The sequence below is a fragment of the Syngnathus scovelli genome, chromosome 6 (genome assembly GCF_024217435.2).
Source record: "Syngnathus scovelli strain Florida chromosome 6, RoL_Ssco_1.2, whole genome shotgun sequence".
In the NCBI taxonomy this organism is placed as follows: domain Eukaryota; kingdom Metazoa; phylum Chordata; class Actinopteri; order Syngnathiformes; family Syngnathidae; genus Syngnathus; species Syngnathus scovelli.
Genome location: NC_090852.1, coordinates 13,501,852 through 13,525,014, shown reverse-complemented (window position 1 = coordinate 13,525,014; position 23,163 = coordinate 13,501,852). Strand labels below are relative to the sequence as shown.

Below are 23,163 nucleotides of genomic sequence, written 5' to 3'. Positions count from 1 at the left end.
AAGCTTTTTTTAAATGCCAGGCACAACTATATTACATGGTGAAAAGAAAATATGCAGGAAATGGTAAAACAAAATACTTTGTATTTGTTCCGATGCGTTGAATAATGTTTATAACGTGCCTTTTATATTGGAGTTCTTGTAGTTATAGTCGTCAGTAAATGTGTTCCTTATTTTACATGCAGTGTTCAAATGTCTTCTTGAAAAAATAATTTCAACAAATGAAGGCAATAAGGGCACTATGCTTATTTTTAACATTTAGTTTTTCACCAACACTTTTGCGCGCACATACAGATGAAAGTCTCGCAATTTTACCAAACCTGCAATATTTCTGAACAGTTTCTGCATTTAAAAAAGTTGAGCAACAATCAATGACAACTGTAAAATTAATAAGAAGAGAAGTAATGTCACATAAAAAATAGAGCTTGAACTCATGGTGGTCTCTTGTCTACTTCACAAGTTGATGCTAAAAGCTGAAGCGGGGCGTTTCTATGGTCAGTAAAATAACAAATCAAAAGATTAGCAGTTACTCTGTTTTGAATTAATCTCCTTGTGCTTGTTGTTGCAAAAGTACAACCACAGACCCATTTTGGCACTCACGTGCAATTTTGAGACACAAGACGACAAAATTATAAACACATTTTCTACAAGAGACATTTGCAAGGTGAAACACTTTAAAGTGGATAATTTCACATTTTTCTCTCCATTCACATTTCCATGGTTCTTTTCACGCTTGTCATTCATGCACATTATAAGCATGCTATTATGGAAAATGAAAATTAGGTGGAAAATTGCAACATTTAAAAGAGACCCTTTGGTCAAGGATAATTGGTCAAAGGACCATTAGCAGTCTTTCAAGACCACTGTAATGTTCACATTATTCTTTGTGTCGACGTGTCGTTCTCAATCCATAGGAACTTGCCTCGTATGAAAGTGAGTCTATATAAAATAGCGTCAAATTACACTATCTCGTCATAAAAGAACAAAGGACAAAGGTCAAAGGACATGAGGCAATTACTGTAATTTCTGTAAAATAAGCCGCTACTTTTTGCACAAGTTTTGAACCCTATGGCTTATAGTCTGGTGCGGCTATTCTAAGGATTTTTCATGATTTTTATGATCTTGTAAGTTAGGCAGGCTTGCTCAAAGATTTTATATCATTAAAATAATTGATGAATTGATTGTCGAATACAAAATTAATGATACTAGCCCAACTATTGTATATACATTTAACATAAAATATTTGAATTTTATCTATTTATTTTATTTAATGTGAATAAATTAATTAGAAATTATATAATTAAAAATGAGAATACACCATTGTTTTATTACAGTATAATAATAGTAATTGTTACAAATCAAATAGATAGTTTGTTTTGAATTTTATTTGTCTGAAACAAGCACAAGAATAAAAACAGTATAAAAGAGAAGAAGGGGGCGGGTGCAGGCGAGTGTACATCGACACCATCAGCGACTTCGGAAACAAATAAAGGCACATTAATATGCAGGGCTACTGGGTGCAATACTTGTTTGGACCATCCGACCATGATGGCGCTGTCTAAAAAAGACGGAAGCCAGTCTCAAAATTTCTTCTTCCGTTTCCTTTTGTTTCAAGCGTATCAACATAACAAACAGCGTTTCTCTGACTTCTCTGCAAAAAGTCCGATTCAGGAGGATTGCGCTCTAATGAGACTTTTGTGTTTTACCCCGTTATACTTTTATCACTGCAATGTTGAGTTTCCTCGGTGGCACGTTGGAAAGTGTTTGGTTCGTGAGCTAAACTTTGCAGTTCCCAACTGACTGAACTGCAGAAGATGCCAACAGGACAGTAAGTATGCGCTGCAGTTGCTTGACCTGCATTGTTTCTTCTTCAGATGGAGTCATTCCTTCGTATTTTGTTCTGTCGTTTCTGTCTCACGGTACAAACCATTAGCGACGCAGAGATAGTGGTGTTGAATTGTTTATTTGTGTTGGCTGTGTATTGGACATTTTTTTCACATGGTTTTCGATCAGCAATAAGTACGTATATACGTAAAACGCTTAATGGAAAAAAAAAAGAAAAGTCAGAAAAGTACGACCAATGGCTGTCAAAATCCACACGCATCGCCACTTCATTCTCTGAAAATGTCAAAGTAATCGCTTTTTCCTCCCTATAGACGTTTACTTATGTATGTATGTATATATATATATATATATATATATATATATATATATATATATATATATATATATATATATATATATATATATGTGTGTGTGTGTGTGTGTGTGTATGTGTGTATATATGTATGTATATATGTATATATATACATATATATAATATATATATGTGTGCGTGTGTTTTTGTTTATGTATTTAATTGTTCATTCATTCATTCATTCTGCTGACAATTGAATTTCCCCCCAAGAATCAATAGAGTACCTATCGATCCATCAAAAATTCCATATTCACAGTGCATCTCATTGTCAATCTCAACATATTCGGAAGCGCACTATCGTCACAGTTAAATTTGGAAAGGATGGCATAAAAGCCTGTGCAATGCAAAGAAAGGTATTTTTCTTTCCACAATTTGTGCACCTCCATGTGTCTAATTTAACAAGAAGATGGAAAGAGGACAATGTCTTTGATTAATCAAGTGGACAATTTCACATGCTTCCCTTCATTCAGGTCTTCAATGCATGTAGTTAAAACATTAACGCTACATTCTTCGGTTAAAGATAATTACGAATGAACCATTAGTCGTTATTTTAGTTTAATGTTCTTTGAGCCCTTTTGCTCTTTCTTATTAGGCAATTCTGAGCCTTCTTAACAGGAAAATTGAAGAAATCTGTGTGAGGAATTGCTACAGTTGTCTATGAACGCAAATTAAAGTCCCATTGAGTACTGTGTATGGGTGAAGTACATGAGTAGATTTATTGATGTTTGATCAATATGAAATCACATGAAATTATGTAGAGTATTTGTGTAAATAATTTCATGTTATGTAGTTACTATGTATTTTTTCATAATTTGACTTTGTTCCCACTTGTTTTGGATCTGGAGCTTCGGCAAGCCGAGTTTGTGGTTTTCATCTCTGTTTTCAACAGCTGTTGACATAAATGAGCTTGGAAGAGCTAAAATTTTTAAAGTTATTAGTTGTACTGGCTACATTTCTTCCTCACCTCTGGTTGGTTTTGCATAGTTGAACATACCTAGGATTAATGGTGGCCCCAGTTTTGTTCACTGCAGTCAGATGACGGTCAATGCAAAAGGTTACATGTCTTGCAGTTGGAGGAGGCTTGCTGAATGCTTTAAATCTTGGGTAGCACTGTGATCTTATATATCATGGCCGTGTACCTAATAGGCAGAGCTTTGAGGCAATACTGGTTGATGATGGATGAAGACATTCCCACCATTAAGCCCAGACGAATCCAGAATCAAAATGTGGTCTATCGGCTTGAGAAGCGTCGGATCTGTTCGGGCCGTTCGGGTGCCCACTGGTACGGAGTACGCTGCTTCCACCAGAACCTGTTTCCCAACTTTACGGTGGTCAACGTGGAAAAGCCGCCCTGTTTCCTGAGGAAGTTCTCACCTGATGGACGCTGTTTCATCGCCTTCTCATCTGACCAGACGTCTCTAGAGGTAAAATTCAATTTATTGTTTTCAATATGCTAGCCGTTGGTGTGGTCAATGAACTTGGCTTTCCCCAATATTACATTTTCACACGCAGTCAGGTGTAGATTTTTTTTAATTTTTTTTAAGTTTAGCTTTTTTTTAGTCACTAAATCACCATTTAAAAAACACATTTTATGTTTACTAGGATTATTTTTGATGATTTACACTTTTTTTTAAATCAAATTCAATAAATTGAGGACACTATGCAAACAAATAAGAATTTGAGAACAGGGAGAAACAACCAGAGACAGAGAAAATGTTTTGAAATAATTTATCTTGATCTCATCTATGACATCACAAAACCCTATCATTTTAAATGTTTCTACGTTTGTTTTTGACTGATGTGAGCTAGTCAGAAGCTATTGACAACAATTACTAATACTAAGAACTCTTCATATATTGATTGATCCTTTTAGATTTATGAATACCAAGGCTGCCAAGCTGCCCAGGACTTGCTGAGAGGCCAGGAGAGTGAAACTCTTTTAACAGCCAATGACCAGCGCTCCCTCAACATCCGAGGCCGCCTATTTGAACGTTTTTTCTCCTTGCTCCACGTGACCAATGTGGCGTCAAATGGAGAGCACCTCAACCGCGAATGTAGCCTCTTCACTGACGACTGCCGCTATGTTATTGTTGGCTCAGCCGTGTATGTCCCCGAGGAGCCACAACCGTACTTCTTTGAGGTACGGCATGAAAATCATAACTACTGTGCAAAATTAAAACCGCTTCATCCGGTCAGTCTCTTGTTGTTCAACATACTTTATGCTGTGCTCCGCAAACAGGTTTATCGCAACAACGAATCTGTGACTCCGAACCCTCGGTCCCCTTTGGAGGACTATTCCCTCCACATCATCGACCTCCATACGGGCAGACTGTGTGATACCAGGTCCTTTAAATTTGACAAGATCATCCTGTCCCACAATCAGGGCCTCTACCTCTACAGAAACATCCTGGCCGTGTTGTCGGTCCAGCAGCAGACCATACATGTTTTTCAGGTAGTCAGATTTTTCTGGCATGACACACTAAATTACACAAAGCTATCAACTGCTGCTACAGAGGTCATTCGGAAAATATCTTGGAGCATCTTCTAATCATCGCCTGGTTTCACCTTGCAGGTGACGCCAGAGGGAACATTTCTGGATGTTAGGACCATAGGACGGTTTTGTTATGAAGATGACCTCCTGACTCTTTTGACTGTTTACACTGAGTCTGAGAGCCAGCCAGGCATCCCGCGTCTCTACACAGACAAAACAATCAACTCTCTTAAGCACAGGCTACTGGTCTACCTGTGGAGAAGGGCTGAACAGGATGGCAGTGCTACAGCCAAGAGGAGGTAGACAGTCTGACATTTTGGCTTATTTTACCCCTGGATTGGTTTGTTTTCAGCTCTTCCCGATTTTCTGCAGATTTTACCTAGAATTTGGGTTTTGTGTCCTATATTTGTTATTCAAATATACCGTTTTTTTCTGGGTTTCGGCACCAACACTTGGAAGCAAACATTTTCAAGCTGCTTTAAGATACTTCATGTAAAAGCAGGATCTGTACTAATCCTAAAGAATAACTTCTTTAACTACTTAGGTTGACAACAATCTTTTTTGTAACACAGGTCAACATCCAAATTGTTCATATTTTGAAAACCATAGGAAATGACGAAAATGTCTGACTGCCCCCATCAATGCAATCATAAAATGCATGAAATTAGATAAAGTACCAGAGATTAACGACTAATACAAAACAATAATAAATGTGAATTCACTGTTCAGTTTTGTAACCCCACATTACACGGTACCGGTCCTTGGCCCAGTGGTTGGAGACTGCTGGATTGGAATGTATTCCTGACATTTGTTTATGTTTATTTTTTGATTTACATCTATTTTTTGCAATAGTATCTGCTGTTCTCTTTCATAAATGAATTTAAATGTTCCTATTAGATTTTTCCAGTTTTTCGATCAGCTACGGAGACTGAGGATGTGGAAGATGCAGTTGCTGGATGAGCATCATCTCTTGATTAAATATACAAGTGAAGACGTGGTTACGCTCAGGGTCACAGACCCCTCACAGGTACAAGTGCACGCACGCACACACGCTCGCACACACACACACACACACACACACACACACACACACACACACACGAACACATGCGGTCTTTATTGGGTTTTTCCTATTGCCCCGTGTCTTTTGTTGTCCGTGCTGTATGAAAAATATTCCTTTTTTCTCGTCTCCAAGGCCTATCTTTCTTTCTACACGCTTGGTTCAGTCCTGTGACTCATTCAGAACATCAACAAATGAATTAAACCGTATTTCTATGCATTTTTCACAAACATAAGCAAGAATTTTCAAGTATCACGCAACATTTTGGTATTCCTGACCTCAGTATTGCTGTTTTTTTTTCCACTCCTGTGTATTACAGTAAATATTTCCACCTTCTTTCTTATATCCCTCAAAATACCTCATCTTTCTGCGGCAGCCGTCTTTCTTTGCCGTGTACAACATGGTATCGACAGAGGTTCTGGCCGTCTTTGAGAACACTTCCGATCAGCTGCTGGAGCTGTTTGAAAATTTCTGCGACTTATTCAGGAATGCCACGCTCCACAGCCAGGCTGTCCAATTCCCCTGTTCCGCTTCGTCCAATAACTACGCTCGCCAAGTCCAAAGAAGGTACAATGAAGAGAAACCACATTGCTAACTGTACTAGTTTTCTTTCATGTGCTCTTTGGCACATTAGATTTATGGCGGCATTGTTAAAAACTCCAACAGTTGACTTTAAAGTGTCAACGTTGGCTTGCATCTGTCTGTGTGTGACTCAGATTCAAAGACACCATCGTGCATGCCAAACATGGCGGCCATACAGAGGCGGTCCGCCGGCTGCTGGGTCAGTTGCCCATTAGTGCGCAGTCCTACAGCAGTAGCCCTTACCTAGACCTGTCGCTATTCAGCTACGATGACAAGTGGGTGTCTGTGATGGAGAGGCCCAAGACCTGTGGAGACCACCCAATCAGGTAGAGAGCACATGGACACTCCACCACTAGTTGGCAGCAGCAAACTTTAGAACATGATGTCAAACTCAAAGCCCGGGGGCCAAGTACAACCCGCCACATCATTTTATAAAAATAAAAACTGTTTATTTCTTTACATTTTATTTTACAATATTTTTACATCGTCTATAGGCCACGATAGTCCAGTTTCTATCAGTCTCACTTTGTGTATTTTTTTATCAGGAAAGTGAAAACGTTAGCATTTTCTGTTTTATCCATTCTTTTTGGAGTAATAATGAAATAACTAATGCCTTCAGTGATGGCCACTTTTAATGAGGAATATGGCCATGCGCCCTCCCCTCCCTTCATGTCTTGGTGGGAGTCACTTGAGAAAGCGATCAGTTAGTCCATTGGAAATCATTGTATAGACATCGCTTCCAAAGTCAAAACAGGGATCAACCAGCCTCACAATGTATGTATATGGACATCTCTACTTAATCCAAACCAAGAAAGGAAGTAACCCATGTTACAATCCTTGCCTGTCTGCCTATTGTGATATAGACAGACCGAGATGGAAAAAAACCAAAACAGGAATCTTGCTCCAAAAGGTGGACCAATTTGTCTGAAATCTCATCCCCCAAAAAGCTCTTAAATCACTACAGATCTTTTTAGTGGTGGGAATTTTAGAACTGACATCATTCAATGTTCAGTCCAGTTCGGTGTCCCTTTAATAGTATTTTCATTGAATGCAATGAGGAAATTTAAGTTAAGAGCTTAGTAACAGTAAGAATTAAAGTCAAATGTCAATATACTGGGCGGCTCGGTGGCGCACTGGGTAGCACGTCCGCCTCACAGTTAGGAGGGTGCGGGTTCGATTCCACCTCCGGCCCTCCCTGTGCGGAGTTTGCATGTTCTCCCCGAGCCCGCGTGGGTTTTCTCCGGGCACTCTGGTTTCCTCCCACATCCCAAAAACATGCTTGGTAGGCCGATTGATCACTCCAAATTGTCCCTAGGTGTGAGTGCGAGTGCGAATGGTTGTTTGTCTCTGTGTGCCCTGCGATTGGCTGGCAACCGGTTCAGGGTGTCCCCCGCCTACTGCTCGATGACGGCTGGGATAGGCTCCAGCACGCCCGCGACCCCCGTGGGGACTAAGCGGTTCAGAAAATGGATGGATGGATGGATGGATGTCAATATACTGCAAAGTCTCAGTAGTAATATTGAGACGAAATACTGCAACTGAGGTCAAAAATTTTCTTCAAATGCATCACAATTTATTTATTTATTTTTTGTCTCTGTGTGTGTGTGAAACATATCAGGTTCTATGCACGTGACTCTGGCCTCCTGAAATTTAAGATCCAGGCGGGCTTGCTCGGACGACCGGTCAACCACTCTGTGCGGCGTTTGGTCGCTTTCACCTTCCACCCTTTCGAACCTTTTGCCATTTCTGTCCAGCGCACGAATGCGGAGTATGTGGTCAACTTCCACATGAGGCATGTTTATGCGTGAAGAGCTTTTATTTGTGGGTACTGGAGACTCTTGGTAAGTTGGCGTTTTTCTGAGCTCCTTTGCCTCCTCCTCCCCAGCCAAGAGACACTTTTAAATGGAAAACACTGACTACTGACGGATTTGTGCAAGAGAGTAGTTACCTGGATTTTCAAGGAGGAAACCAATTTTTGTTTACTCAGAAATTGCACACTAGGTTGTACCGCAATCACCTGTCATTTTCTGATATGGTTAAAAGGCATTTTAGACTTTTTTTTTTTAAATTTTGGTCTGTTTTAGTGTACACATAATTTGTGTATATTTTACAATAAAATGAACAATTTGTTTGTTTACATTGTGTTGGTCTTTTGCTTATTCAAACCAAGAAGATGTGTGAGAGAAATACGTAAATAGGAGACAGAAGTAGAAATAGGCAACCTATTTTTCTTAAATGCTGACCTTGGAACCAATCTCTTTCGTTCACCATGGTATTTTTATGTTTTCTTGTATGCTGTCTACCATTATGTTAGGAAAGCTTTGGTGAAAAATGAAAGTCTCTTAGGTTAAATGTCCTTCTTTTTTCTGTCATTGACTCTTTTGTTGTTAAATGTACAAACTGGAGTCAACCGGTGTGTTTTTGCCATGATGATTAATAATGAATGACAAATGCTGTGTTCCTTGTGAGCACCATTTATTCTCCTTGGAGTCAATTTTGCAGGATTTTAATGAGATTCATATATTTTCACAGCATTAGTATTAGCATGTGTTTTGATTTTGTTTTACTTATTTCCCTCAGTAAATTGCACAACCTAACTTTTTTTCCTCCCCCCACACATTTTGATTGATTTGTATTTCTGACTGAGCAAACTTACATATTCAGCATTGGATCAAATAACTACTTCCCCTTTGGTCGCGGGCTGCATTGCTAAAGCAACAAATGGAAATGCAGCCTAAGAATTCAACTTACATGGCGGTCACGCGGCCTGCAAACAAACGCGCTGAATATTAAGCAACGTTAAGCACTCAACACATGGTCACAAATATACAAATGGTCTGACACACCTTCATGCAACCTATGACAACAGCACTGACATGACTGCAAAGTTGCTAATACGGAATAATATGTGTGTAATAAACAGACGTGACGGCACATGTCCATCCAGGTGCAAGGTGTCACAGTGGTATGAGGAGCAGGTGCTGAGGGATTAAGTGTTCTCTTGTCTAGCCTCTGGTTACACACCACAGTGAACCTGTGAGGTGTGTGTGTACGAATCTGAAAGACTGTCCAGTGGCGCAAGAGGCAGTCAGATGAAAAGAGGAAAGGAGATGGGGAGCAACTAAAAAGTGGGGAGACAAGTGGAAACCGGTAGGCAGCAATATGAGGACAGATAGCCATTCTGACTCGATCTGGTCAAGATGTGACACAAGCAAGATAGTGCATTTCCTGCGATTAGGGGGACATCGTTACATCATTATCATTATATTTGTTTATGTAAGCTGATGTTTAACAACATGCTGTGATAATCATCTAATTACAGGAAGTGCACGCAGCAGGCCCACATTCAGAAGGACACATCATCTGTTGTTAAGTCCGTGGAGAAAAACTGATGGAGGAAAATTTGCGTACATCTTTTGTGTTTTACTCCAGTGCTCAATCTGCTGTTTAACACAATGAATTTTGAATGAGTATGTCCGAACCATTAAGGATGCAGTTATCAGAATTGCAATCAAATGGCTAGGTTAAATGAAATATATCAGATGAGTTGAGCACCCTGTTTTGTTTCCATTGGACCAGTAGCTTTCTAAGAAACAGGTAAAGCCAGCGCTTTCGCTTTCACCTTGGTTGGTCGCTATGGTTGCCTGGTAACCTAGTCTTTTCTAATTGCTGTCGTCTTGGCAACAGCACAAGCAATGTAATCCAGAAAAGGCCACAATCCTAACTGTTTCTTCTTGGTCCCCTTCTCCAAGCACATTGAGGCTCATTAAGCATTGGTAACCTTCAAATGAATTTGACCCGTACAAGATGTTGTACAGTGTGAGCTGCAGCGTAACATTTTTGTCCACCAGCAATTACTGTACAAAACATGGCTAAGACCCTTAGGAAGGTTTTCATTTTGGAACCTTTATCTTTACATTAACTTTTTAAATGGATGCTTTCATGACCTGACACAAAGGTGGTCATGGATATTTAATTCCTGAACAGTTGCAATATGTGAGGAGGTTGTTAGAACATGGTAGCAATGGATAAAAATGCTGGTTGCGCCACATCAATGTTCGATCAACATCAGATTAATTGGGGGGGGGGGGGGGGGGTACACAGTGTGATTTCTACATGCTTTCCTTGTCAAGGACTGAAAGGCTGAGAATTTGCACGAGAGCCTCGCTGCAAAGCAACGCGTTTGCTTCGAATGTGTGCAAAGGAAGGTGCACAGTCCATGCTGAGACAAGAGCAATTAATGATATGGATTCAAGGTAGGCACTGAAATAAAGGTCAGAGCAGATTTACCAGGGTGGATTTTATTATCACTCCCTACCATGCACACACACATACACACACACCCCTACCTTTTGCCCCCCTCCAACTCCCACCCTTCCCCCTCTTTTATATATGAAGCCGACAAGTCCCTTGATGGCTGAAAAGACACAATTTTATTGTCAATAGATAGCAGATGTGTTTCTTTTCCTCTCTGAATCCTTCCTTCTTCACATTAGCTCTCTATCGATATTTGGTTTGTTATAATACGGGACAGCAGCGAATCATCTAGACGAGCACAAAACAAATACCTCTATGTAGGTATTCCTATGAGAACCTTGTCACCATATACAAAGTATACACCTGTATAAAAGCAAAATTGGTTAAAAATGCAACTCTTATGGCAGTTGTACAGATTTTTTGGATGGAGGTTTTGAATTATTTGTCTCTATTGAATGGAGTTCATAATTTGTGCTTCACCTAGACTTCCACTGCCACAGTGTCGGTAAATCTGTATCATCAAGTAATATAGCCGTACAAGAGCTGTACATTGTTTTAAAGTGCAGCAAATAATTTTCCATTCTCATTGACACTATCAGAGAAGTATTATTCTCTTAATGTATTGTGGTTGTAGTTTGCAGTGGTGTAGAGCTGGAAGACATCATAATATAGAATCCCTCCCTCCCCCCTCCAAAACTTGACATTTTGTACCCTTATACCAAAGATAATCCACAGCGCCCTCAATTTTGCTATCGATCAAACCCAAGTAAATACCGAAGCCATACCAAATACCTTTAGGGTCATAAAATATTACGGTATTTTAAATCATATTAGATTACATGTTTTTGCAAATTAAACTTTCTTGTTGGGTTATCTTAACCATGCCATAATATAATATCCTCAATGGAAACATACCTGGACTGTTGCTTCAAACCTTTGAAGCACATGTCGTAGTAATCTTCATATTCAGTCCCTATCTCTCTTCTGCACTCAAAGAAACGTCAGTCACCGAACTTCTAGTCTCGACACCTTCTAGCTTATTTTGATTTGATTTGTGAAGGCCCTATTCCAATGAACTACAAACAACTGCTTTAAAAATCACACTCAACCAAAAATACAGGTGTATTTTGCATGAGTCACTTTTAACCATTTATATGTCTGCTTTTGTTTGCACTAGTAGGATACAAATTTCCGAAACTTGAAATAGAATGGGCTACAGATTTCAGACACTACTGTGCCTCTTCCGTTTATATTTAATAATATTAGATGTCAGCACTAGTGGATGCATTTCCATTTGGCACAGGTCTGTTTAATGTCACTTCAAAATAGAGAAAAGGTAAGTAGTCATAGTGAGTTGTATTTTGTTTTATAGAATGCCGAAAAATGGTATGGTACACCATTACCGTGATATAAAAATGGCCTATATCATGATAACATCTTTTTTTTCCCCCATATCGCCCAGTATAATGTCAAATGATGACCATTTTAGGGTGGGGGACACCTTCTATGAGCTGTTTGTCATATTTGTCCTCGAGTGCGGCTAGATTTGGAAAATTAGAAATGGATTTGAGTCCCGAATGATAAACACACCACATAAGGTGTTGCTCATAGCTTCAGGATACACATGCTGTCTCCGAAGCCTATTTAGGGAAAACATTAAGGTTTTTTTTTTTCAAAAAAATTATCAACCTGGAGGTCAACCTTACTTATCCTTTGACAGAAGTGGTAAGAATGTATCCGAGCCAAAAATCCCATCGCTGTGTCTTTTTGTTCGGCTATGATTGAGAAACAGACTGAAAGAAAGCCCCCCTTTGATAGATCAGATGAGTTTATTTTTTTTCTCATTTGCCCCTTGTGGTTTGCAGCCATGCAGGAAGAATTCCTTGTTTTGCTCACATTTCAACATGTTTGTATTAAAGGTAAAATAAATGTTGTTTGTACTCCACAAAGCTTAGCTGTACCATAATGTCTGGATAAATGTTTTGTGTGTGAAGGCACAAAAACTCAAGTCTGTCAAATATCTACAATGTGTTCATATGTATGTCAGGCTTGTGATTGACAGGTGATCAGTTCAGAATGTACGCTGCTTCTCGACCTGAACGAACTGGGATAGACTCATGAGCCAAAAGAAATCTGACAAAGTTCACAACAGAGAGAGCTAATTTATTATCACCATTCAAAAGTATTTGAGCAGTCAAGATGGACATGATGATGAACTGTTGTAGATAGCAATATGTGCTTTTAAATACCGATTAAAATTTAATTTTGTGTTGTTGAAAAGGCATTCGTGGACACTTGACAGCATTGGTCTCTTTTGTCCAATTGACAATATGGCAACGATACGTAGTGTTGTTTATCTACTTTGCCGTTTGGAATTGTGTCTTCACTCGATTGCGGGGCTTTCATTATCTCGCTGATTTTATTGCTATTTTTCTTCCTTCTAAGTTGGAGGGATCAAAATGGAAATTTGGTTTTACACAAAAAAGACCAACATAGTCCCCAAAATTCTCATTCCTTCATTGTGGGTACATTCTATCCTTCACTCAGACTAAATAAAAATAAAAAAAATTGTTGTAATAGCTTTTTTCGGTTTTTTTGTTTTTGTTTTTTTAATGACTTACCTTAACCAGAATATCATATCACATTGGAGCCTGGTGGGTTCATGCACCTTTGGGCGGTGTAAATCCTTGTGGTGGAAATGAACGATATGGAAGTATGGTGTCATGGCAACCATATTCCGTCTCCACAAGGATTTACAGGGCTGGTATTTGTTCTTCATTTTGCATTTCAAAGGTAAAATTTATTTAGCATAACAAGTGTTTAGAAGGGTGAGAATGGAGTGTGGGGCTCTGTAATGGCATGATTTATTTTATTAGTTTTTACTAAACCTCTACTCTGCGGAAATTCATCTATCGCATGGGGATCATGGAACGTTCACTGACAAAATTGAAGGAACTCAATACAAAATGGCAGATGGCAGTTTACACACCTGCATCACAGTCAGGAGATTTTGGTTTGTTTCTGAAAAAAAATCTGTGGAATTTGGATGTTGCTGCGTACTCTGGTCTCCTGCCACGTCCCTAAAACATCAAGACCTTGAATTAGCACTTTACTGTCGGCGTGTATGACTTTGCGATTTGCTGCCACCTATTCCAGAGTGTAAGCCACTTCTCACGCGGTCAACCAGCAAATCTTTAAAGTCAAATCACTGGGTGTCAGAGATGACATGCACATTCAAGTCCTGACGGCCGTTTGTCATTTTTACCAATTACACATTGTGGCTCCCAGGAACACATAACACTATAAAAGTGTCAACATTTCATATGAGTGGGGTAACACTTCAGCCTTCTCTACTGCTGACTGATACAAGCGGCCCACTTCGTGAGTGCTGTGAAATCACACCACTAACCCCCAACTAATCAGATCAGGGTGACGGCAGGAGCACATGGGAGAAGAGAGCACGGGCCTAAATATTGACCGCAAATATTTGACAAAGGGTAAGTCAGTTGGATAAAGGAAAGTCCTACTTCCCAACACACACGCACACACACAAACACACACACGCACATGCAGACTGGAGTGTGCAAAGCAAATAGACAAACTTGCACATTATCTCTTTAGTGGGCTGCATACACAACTTCTCAGAAACTACTTCTTACCCAACTGCTGCAGAATTGTTATTCCACGAATTTTTAAGATGGTCAAAGAATCTAATCATCACATTTTATCCTTGAAGGGAATAACAAATTCTAGTCCACGACTGACAATATAAAAGACACACTGTTGCATACTCGACTGCACATCTTTTGGAAGATTCCAAGTGCAAATTCAAATGGATGGTTTCCCATGGAGTCTAAAAAAATCTATTTTACACACGTATTTCCAGGCAGACAAAACTCAATCATTGTAACATAAGGGAATTACAGGACCGAGTTCTTGTACACAACTGCAGTCATCCATGCAAAAAGCTCGATTAAATGATCTAGAAAATTGGGGAGGCTGATTTTTTCTTGCCAATTTATCTGTTGCAGCAAGTCATAGATTAAAACAAAAGTGTATTTTGCTTGTAATGAGTTACAGCAGTGAGGACCCCGAGGCATCCAGCCAGGATTATCAAGTGCAACAGGTGATCAAAGTTCTCCCTCAAATGGACAAAATCTGAACTGCATGTGATTTTTAATTTTTTTTAAAATACCGTGTCAGTCACACGTATGTGTACATTTTTTCAATCAAAATGTGATAAATTATTCATGTAAATAATTTATTAATTGTCGTTCAATGTTATATTTTTTCAAAAACGGTGCCATTAACTCCTTGTGTTTACTTTGTAATATTTTTCAGTTTTATTTTTCTTACCCTAATCACTTTCTATTTGACAAAGCAGCTCTACAAAATCAGGTTTCTCTACTTTCTCTGATTTGGGGTAATCTTGCAAATCGCTGGAAAAGCCATCAGACGGATGAGGTGTGCCCTCTAGAGGAATATATGAGCAATGCACGCGTCTGATCCGATACATCAGGGTGTTTGTTGCAAGCTTGTTTGATGTGCTGTGTGAGTTCAGACATTCGTAGATATGTTATTGTTATTGGAAGTCATATTATTGCTTGATGCAACTTTTCCAAGTTTCATCAATTATTTTTTGTGTCAGTTTTGTCATCTACAATCTCTTGCGCTCACACATTCCTGCAGGAAAGTAAAAGTTAGCACGCTATTGCACAGTAGTACACATCACTTTAATCAACCCTGTATTGTAAGCCTAATAAACCGACGTCGTCCTCACATTCTATCGCAAATGAAGGGCTCTAAAATGACTTTAATTAGACTGACATTGTATGTAAAGTGCCAGTTGCCAAGCAGCGAGAGGTTACTTTTCAAAGGCAGGTTAATAGACGTAAATGACTGCACACTTTAATACTGGCAGCCTGACATCGTTGGAGTTACACAAACTAGGTTTACTCAAATGTGCTGTTCAAGATGGCAAAGTCGGTAACTGTGGCTTAACCAAGCAAAATATATATCGTTTTTATTTTGATCATAATAGAATGTTCAGTGCTATATCAGAATAACAAAATATTCCAAAGTATATGGGGAAACGCAAGGGAACGCAACGTTTTTTCCCCCCAATATCACCTTAATCAGAAATTTGTTCTTTTTAATGCTCTTTTATCAATGTTTAGTTATTTACTTTACTTGTTTACTTTGATTGAATTTAGTTTTTTTTTCATGATACATTTATTATGAAATGAATTGCGCTCCGCCTTCTTGGCCAACACATTTGAGGAATGAAGAGAAACAGACTTCTGTCTCAAGGGAGTTTATTTTTTGGTAGCATAAAGAGTACAGTCTTGTATTAAAAGAAAAAAAAAAACTTATGTCCCAATAGTGCACATATGTTGCTCTATATTGAGGAAGCTGAAACGCAGGCAATAGAGGGTGGTGCGTGACGTCACCGGTCAGCTGACGGGTTTGTTTTGCTTGCTTTTGGGAGCTCGTCATAATAAAAACACAGAAGGAAGGAAGCACGTCGAAACACATCGGGCAACGTTAACGGCGACTGCCATTACAGCACAGCTCCACGCGTCGATTATAACGACTGTGTCGTCAACCGCGGCCCTTTTTGTTTGCTAACACCGCCATTTACCTCCGTTGTCAATTGGGACGACGACTTTGACGCAGTATGCCTTCAGAAAAATCCTTCAAACAAAGACGAACATTCGGTAGGTATTTCTCTCCCCACATTTTTCCCACTTGTTTTTCTATAGATTGTGTGTGTATATTTGTAGCTGTGCTCTGTCGAGTAAAAAAAAATGCAAAATGCGGCCAGTTAAGCTTTCATTTTAGCCACTTCAACTGAAACTGCGTCAAACACAAGTAGGGCAGATGGAGGTTTGTTGACTGGAAGGCCTCACTGTATTTAATACTTTATATGTTAAACATACGACCAAATTGACACGTTCAAAGGCGTCTATATAAAATTCCGTAGCTGACCAAGGGTGAATTCTTCCACAAATGTTTTTTTTTTTTAGAGCTGTGGTAGGAAAACAAGCGGTGTCGAAACGGGGCACAGTAGTGAGCTGCAGGATTGGGGGATGGGACGCTTTCGGGAGGAGCAAGAAGTGTCCCGACAAAAATACATTTGATTAAAGTTTCTATTTATATTGAGATTGCATTGATAGACGGCGTAGAGCTCGAATGTGTCCTGTTTGTACTTGGCAATGTCCACTTAAATTTCTTTGATGATCATAATAACAGTTGAAAGTCACGTTTATTTTTCTGTTTACGCAAGGAAAGCACGTGTGGCGATTCGAGCAGCAACAGGGACATGTGTTTGTCCTTTCTATCACCCTGGTCAATGTTGTTTATTACACCCCGGCTTCTATTACAGCTACAGCGCCTTGTAATTACTCAAATAACTTTGTATTATCTTAAAAGTGCAAATTAGAATGATGTACTCTTGTACAGTAACCCCCCAGATATTAGCTATTCAAAGGAAAGCCAAGAAACATTGTTGCAGTAAATTGAGGTGCTTATTTTAGCTTATTAGCCCTTTGCCATCAATTTTGTGGCATCTTTGTGTCCAAGAACTGTGTTGGAGTGATTTGCCCAAATTTAGTCACTACCTTGTGGAACTTAAACAATTGGAAACATTTTGTTGGGCGGAGGCTGCTTGTTAAAGGCAGGGCCCTATTCCCTGCATATAGCACTTTTTATATTGTACTCATGTTTTTAATTATTGATAAAAAGGAAAAAAACGGATATAAAGTAGTGCAGTAAAAAGTATTTCCAAGTTAATCTAAACAGCCTCTCCTGCCAGACATTTTAGCTGGTACTAAAGCAAAAACAAATACCACTTGTCTATGTGTTTTCAAAGCATGATAATTAGATTTTTCTAACTGTTAATACTGTGTTGCTTGGCTGCATTCTAAGACAATAAGGCAAACCATTTTTATTAGTGATGGGGAAAATAAAGCTTCAAATTTGCTTTCTCATTGAGTTGACTCATCAAGATGGCACTCACTGTCCAACATCAGACTAAAAGTACGCTGAATTGCAATTTCATAATTCCCTTGATTTCAACATCTAGATGACTCAGCAATTCGCTCACAAAGCAAATTTCATGCTTTGTTTTCTCATCACTAATTTTTAAAACAGCTACGATTATGGCTTCATTTCAAATTAGGGTATGAAATCGGATCCTTGTTGACCATTAGTTCCTCAGCTGAATTAAATCAGAAAATTAAATATTTTCCGAAGAATTATAAAAGTAAAAAGTTCATGAAGAAATACTATTTCATGGTACTGAGAATATTCATGAATCAAATAATTGCGTGTTAAAAGTACTGTAATTAAAATTTGGCCAAAATAGCCATTTTACAACACAAAAACACACTCTTATGAAACAATTACCTCCTTGGTGGTCATAATACATGCATGACATGTAAAGTCAAAGAAGTGTGAAAATTGTCTTATTCCTTTGACCCCACAGTCAAAGTACACATACATATATCGAGAGAAATGAAATGCAGTACACTTGCGCTTTATCTACAGGTGACCAAAGTGCTTTACAAAAGCTTACATTCACCCATATAGTGGGTGACTTTATTTAAACTAAAATGGCCCCTTCTGGTTGGTACAAAATACTTGATGAGGTGTCAATCTCTACCAATGTCTTGCCAAGATAGTTCCGTGCTTAGAAAGGGATAAGTCGGCATTATCACTATTTCCATGACAATAAAGACAAGAAATGCAGTCATGGAAAAACCCCACCCATCCCCCTCCTCCTTAAGACAAACACATGCCAGCTCTCAGGTCCAGGGCTTCCTTCTTGTCTCTTCTTTCGTGTCCACTGAAAGGGGTGAGTCAGACGTGTCATGAGAGACAAACATCCACAGAGCTTCCCTGTTCCTGCGCACTGAACGTAAGCAAATGAGATGTTATCACAGGACATTATTCAACAGTAAGATAAACAGTTTCAGTGTGAAAATTCGATTTGAGCGCTGATTTCAACTGTCACAAGAATGAATGGCTGTAAATAACCGGATGGCATGTGCCATTAAGTCCACACTTATTGAACCAGAACCACAACCCTTTTGTACACTGGTTTTGAGATGATCAGGTCATTGTAGCAGTTGCATTTGTTGTCATTTGGGCCAGTGGCATTGGCGTTGCAGAAGGTTCAAAGTGCACAAAGCTTTATGCAAGGAGTTACAGCAAGGGAGGGGCATTAACAACGTTTCAAACTGTTGTGTAAACCCTCGTCAATTATGTAAAGATTTTTTTTTTTTTTTTGTGGAGAGGTCATGTTTTTCTGGAAAGGCTCATAGTAACACATGAGCTGTACTAGTTAAATAGAAAATGAGTCGTGGTATAATTTGCTCATGCAACGAGTTTTGAATAAGCCCATTATCCCCGCACTTGGTTTCAGTGAGCAGTTCATTTAGTACATTGTCCTCTCGGGCTTATTTTCTGCTTGATGTCCCACATATGTTAAGAGCTTTATCTCGATTGACACAATATTTGTGAAATGTTGTTGTTACTAACTTGATATGTAGCCACAAACATGATGAGCCAGAGTGCTATTAAAAACTGCTCCTCATCCACACTCAGTACTGTGGTGGTGTCATTTGCATTTATGTGCCACCATCGGAAGCCCTGTGCTCTGTTTATATGGCCATATTTAAAACCTTAACGTTTGCCTTTACTAGGCCACGCCCCTTAAACGACCACATCCACTACACAAATACAACAGTACGTACAGGGAGTTCTATTCCTTATAGTGGTGATGTAACCTGAATTTGAACAAAAGAGCATTGATGAACAACTAATCGTTGGTAACTAATCACATTACATAGTATTATGTTCATTTGTCCGACCGCTTTCTTTTGGAGCAGTGTGCGCTGTTTCCCGCCCACCGACACTGCGTTTGCTTTTGTGTCTGTGCAGATCAGAGAGTAGAAGATGTCCGACTGATCCGGGAGCAACATCCTAACAAGATACCCGTGAGTCCTCCTCCAGCTAACCCGCATGACGACTTATATAGCTCCCCAGTTTTCTGAAGCAGAGCCGTGATTGGCTGTGACCTCAGACCTGCCAACTGTGATGTCATTTTCAGTCGACAGAAAGTGGCAAAATGGCTTAACAGATGACAGTCTTTATTTAACACAGTGGTCATTGAATGAAACCGCATCAAGCACAGTCTGCATGTGCTCTGTAGGTGATCATCGAGAGGTACAAAGGAGAAAAGCAGCTTCCCATCCTGGACAAGACAAAGTTCTTAGTGCCCGACCATGTCAACATGAGTGAACTCATCAAGATTATCAGGTTGGCCTTTGAGGCATTTTCCTGCGCTCTTATGTTCTGAATTGTTTAATAAAGAATTGTAAGTGTAAAAGAATGTCAATTTGATTTATTTATTTTGCTGTGACAACCAGGAGGCGCCTGCAGCTCAATTCCAACCAGGCTTTCTTCCTGTTGGTCAATGGCCACAGCATGGTGTCCGTGTCGGCCGCCATCTCGGAGGTGTACGAGCGAGAGCGCGACCAAGATGGCTTCCTCTACATGGTGTATGCCTCCCAGGAGACCTTCGGGGCCGCCCCGACTCCCCAGTGATCAACCTTCCTCTCTTAATCCTTTTGGCCAGCGATCGGACAATTTTTTTTTTTCTCGACCTCCACCTTTCCTTGTTGTTTCCAGTAACTACGCTGTCTTCTCACCACATTAGTCTCGACTGTACCAACTAAAACACAATCCACTGAACGTAATCGCCAAGTAGAGGCTTTTTTTTTGTTTCGTGGGTTCTGACTGCAAAGAGAGGAGAACCAGTTTGTGCGCCACACAGGTGCATCACAGTTAGAACCCTCTTTATTCTTGATCTTATCCTGCCGGCTGTCATGGCAACGTCGCTGTTATTTCCGTCTTGTGGCTAGACGAATATTAGACCTCCTATCTGTTCATTTCAGCTAGCGATTTTACACAAAAGCGGTGCGGCTCCACCGCTTTTATTATATTTACAATAGTAACAGAACAAAGCTAACGTTGATTTGAAGCTTAATGGAGACGAGTGCAAGTTAGGAAGCAAATCAACAACAATCATTGAGGCACTGCTTATGTAGACGCTGTGAAAGAAGTGGATGTAGCCTCCTGGCCCGATGCGGCATTAAAAGATGACTCAACGGGTGGCAAATGAAACATTTAAGCTGTGTGTTCATTTTGTAAATAATGTCAGATCAAATCTACCATAAAGCTAAGGGTTCTTTGGCAGGTGTCTACTTTATCATCAGCAACTTGGCTGTCATATTAATGGCATAATGCGCATCGATATTGTGCATTAGCTCCACCCTTGAGTCTGAATATTGTGACTTCTGGCTCCACAAGAGGCTATGTCCCCTTTTTATACTGTATCTTTATTATAGATGAGTGGTAAGTGTGATCGCACTCCCCTCCCTGTATGCGGTTTCAAATGAACATTTATAGAAGATGCAAGAACGACATTGAACGCATAATGTAAGAATATGTGCAGTTCTATTAAAGTTAGCAACTTGAGTTTCGAACACTACAATGAGTGGTCGAGAAACTTGCTTCATTTCTTGTGTTCAGTTACAAGCAGTTAGAAGTTATAGAAGGGGAAACGAGTGACTGCAAGTAGGTCCCTTATGTGTCTAGTGTGGTGGATTTCCGAGTGCTACCGTTGCGATTCAACACATCGTTGTCAGTGAGAGGCTTCAACCTGGTCGCCCTGTCTGCACATGGACCTTAGTGCTTTTTATGTTTGTCGACGTACAGCTGCTTTTATATCACAGTATTTTATCATTTTGGTTTGTTTAATTTAACTTTTTTTTTTCATGTACAAGTCTTTAGTTTCTGTTTGTGCTGTTGGACAAGTCCAAGCCACCGTGTGTTCCGGAGAGGGGGAGCATTGGTTTGTGTGTCTTCCAGCCCCTCGGGTTCTCACGTGCGTTCACATCAAGCAATAGCCAAATGTGTATTTGTGTTGCTATTTTGTTAACAATAAAAAGTTGAAAAAAAGATTCGTCATATTGTTTGTTTTTGTCCAGAAAGCCAACTACAATGGAAAGTAGTATCCCAGAAATTATTTTTTATACACCAGTTTCAACACACGACACACACACACACACGCCCACAACAAAAAACATGTCTGTCTATTGCAGAAGCTTACTCTTCATACTGAAAATTAGTGATGTGCATTGCAGTTCTTTCAAGTGAACTGAATCTTAAGAATCAGTTCACTCAAAAGATTCGTTCAAACGAATCGTTCACTTAAACCAGGGGTGCTGACCTCCAGTCCTCGAGGGGCCGCTTTCCAATATGTTTTCCAAGTTACCCTCGTTAAGCGCACCTGCGTGAAAAGTTTTAGCCACTTTCACGTTCAAAAAGAGCTAAAACTTTTCACGCACCTGCACTTAACGAGGGAATCACACAGACACTCCATTAGGTACACCGCCATTTTCAAGTGTTCCTAATAACAGGCCACTTTATTAGGGAAATATATGCTCAAAGGTCACAGGTGTCAAGCTCTAGTCCTCAGGGCCGCGTTCCAATATGTTTTCCAAGTTACCCTCGTTAAGCGCACCTGCGTGAAAAGTTTTAGCCACTTTCACGTTCAAAAAGAGCTAAAACTTTTCACACACCTGCACTTAACGAGGGAATCACACAGACACTCCATTAGGTACACCGCCATTTTCAAGTGTTCCTAATAACAGGCCACTTTATTAGGGAAATATATGCTCAAAGGTCACAGGTGTCAAGCTCTAGTCCTCAGGGCCGCGTTCCAATATGTTTTCCAAGTTACCCTCGTTAAGCGCACCTGCGTGAAAAGTTTTAGCCACTTTCACGTTCAAAAAGAGCTAAAACTTTTCACGCACCTGCACTTAACGAGGGAATCACACAGACACTCCATTAGGTACACCGCCATTTTCAAGTCTTCCTAATAACAGGCCACTTTATTAGGGAAATATCATGGTCCAAGGTCGCAGGTGTCAAGTTTTAGTCCTCGGGGCACCATTCCAACATGTTTTCCAAGAGTCCCTGCGTGAAAAGATTTTGTTCATTTTCACGTTCTGCAGGAGCTAAATGTAAAAAATGTGCACACACCTGGGATCGAACCAGGTGCTTACCGAGTGAAAGCCCTTATCATTCACCAGTCGGCTATTTAACCTGGCAATTCATGACCATCTGCACTGTTTTGTACTAGTGATGTGCATTCCAGTTTAAACCGGAATCTTTACAATCGGTTCACTCAAAAGGTTTGTTCAAAAGAATCGTTCCTTATTTATTCTTTATTTTGTTTGTTTTTTTGGAAGCCATTGCTGTTACATAGCATAAATCATACTAAATGTTACATTAATGTTAAACAAATGAAAATCTTACAAATCTCCAGCAACCTGCTTATGGCCGTATCGGACATTTCTGGAATAATGTTGCAATTATTTGAACACTTGATTATTTGTCCTTTTATTTTGATGAAAAAAAAATCTTATAACTGACTAAATAACTACTTCATGACACAAATTGACTTTTTCCAAGTTTAACCAAAAGTCTAGTGAATGAAGCCTAAAAGCC

General features: G+C 39.6%; 2 protein-coding genes across 2 annotated transcripts; both read left to right on the top strand.

Annotated features, from left to right (window-relative positions):
• The first annotated feature begins 1,584 nt into the window (after nt 1-1,584).
• det1 (DET1 partner of COP1 E3 ubiquitin ligase) lies at nt 1,585-8,464 on the top strand. Its single transcript, XM_049723288.1, has 9 exons — nt 1,585-1,825; nt 3,341-3,618; nt 4,068-4,334; nt 4,434-4,646; nt 4,767-4,984; nt 5,583-5,712; nt 6,122-6,312; nt 6,462-6,653; nt 7,946-8,464. The coding sequence occupies exons 2-9, from the start codon at nt 3,367-3,369 to the stop codon at nt 8,133-8,135; spliced, it is 1,653 nt and encodes a 550-aa protein (XP_049579245.1). The 5' UTR covers nt 1,585-1,825; nt 3,341-3,366; the 3' UTR covers nt 8,136-8,464.
• Nucleotides 8,465-16,043: 7,579 nt separating this feature from the next.
• Nucleotides 16,044-21,335, top strand: map1lc3b (microtubule-associated protein 1 light chain 3 beta). The gene is made up of 4 exons (XM_049722901.2): nt 16,044-16,301; nt 19,528-19,583; nt 19,799-19,905; nt 20,016-21,335. The coding sequence occupies exons 1-4, from the start codon at nt 16,262-16,264 to the stop codon at nt 20,191-20,193; spliced, it is 381 nt and encodes a 126-aa protein (XP_049578858.1). The 5' UTR covers nt 16,044-16,261; the 3' UTR covers nt 20,194-21,335.
• Nucleotides 21,336-23,163: the final 1,828 nt, after the last annotated feature.

What these genes read in the sequence shown, in the direction of transcription:
- map1lc3b (XM_049722901.2), top strand. Translation starts at nt 16,262, where the DNA reads ATGCCTTCAGAAAAATCCTTCAAACAAAGACGAACATTCG. An exon ending in AACATCCTAACAAGATACCC is followed by an intron (nt 19,584 to 19,798) that starts GTGAGTCCTCCT and finishes TGTGCTCTGTAG; the next exon opens with GTGATCATCGAGAGGTACAA. An exon ending in GAACTCATCAAGATTATCAG is followed by an intron (nt 19,906 to 20,015) that starts GTTGGCCTTTGA and finishes TGTGACAACCAG; the next exon opens with GAGGCGCCTGCAGCTCAATT.
- det1 (XM_049723288.1), top strand. Translation starts at nt 3,367, where the DNA reads ATGATGGATGAAGACATTCCCACCATTAAGCCCAGACGAATCCAGAAT. An exon ending in AGTGCTACAGCCAAGAGGAG is followed by an intron (nt 4,985 to 5,582) that starts GTAGACAGTCTG and finishes TGTTCCTATTAG; the next exon opens with ATTTTTCCAGTTTTTCGATC. An exon ending in GCTCGCCAAGTCCAAAGAAG is followed by an intron (nt 6,313 to 6,461) that starts GTACAATGAAGA and finishes TGTGTGACTCAG; the next exon opens with ATTCAAAGACACCATCGTGC.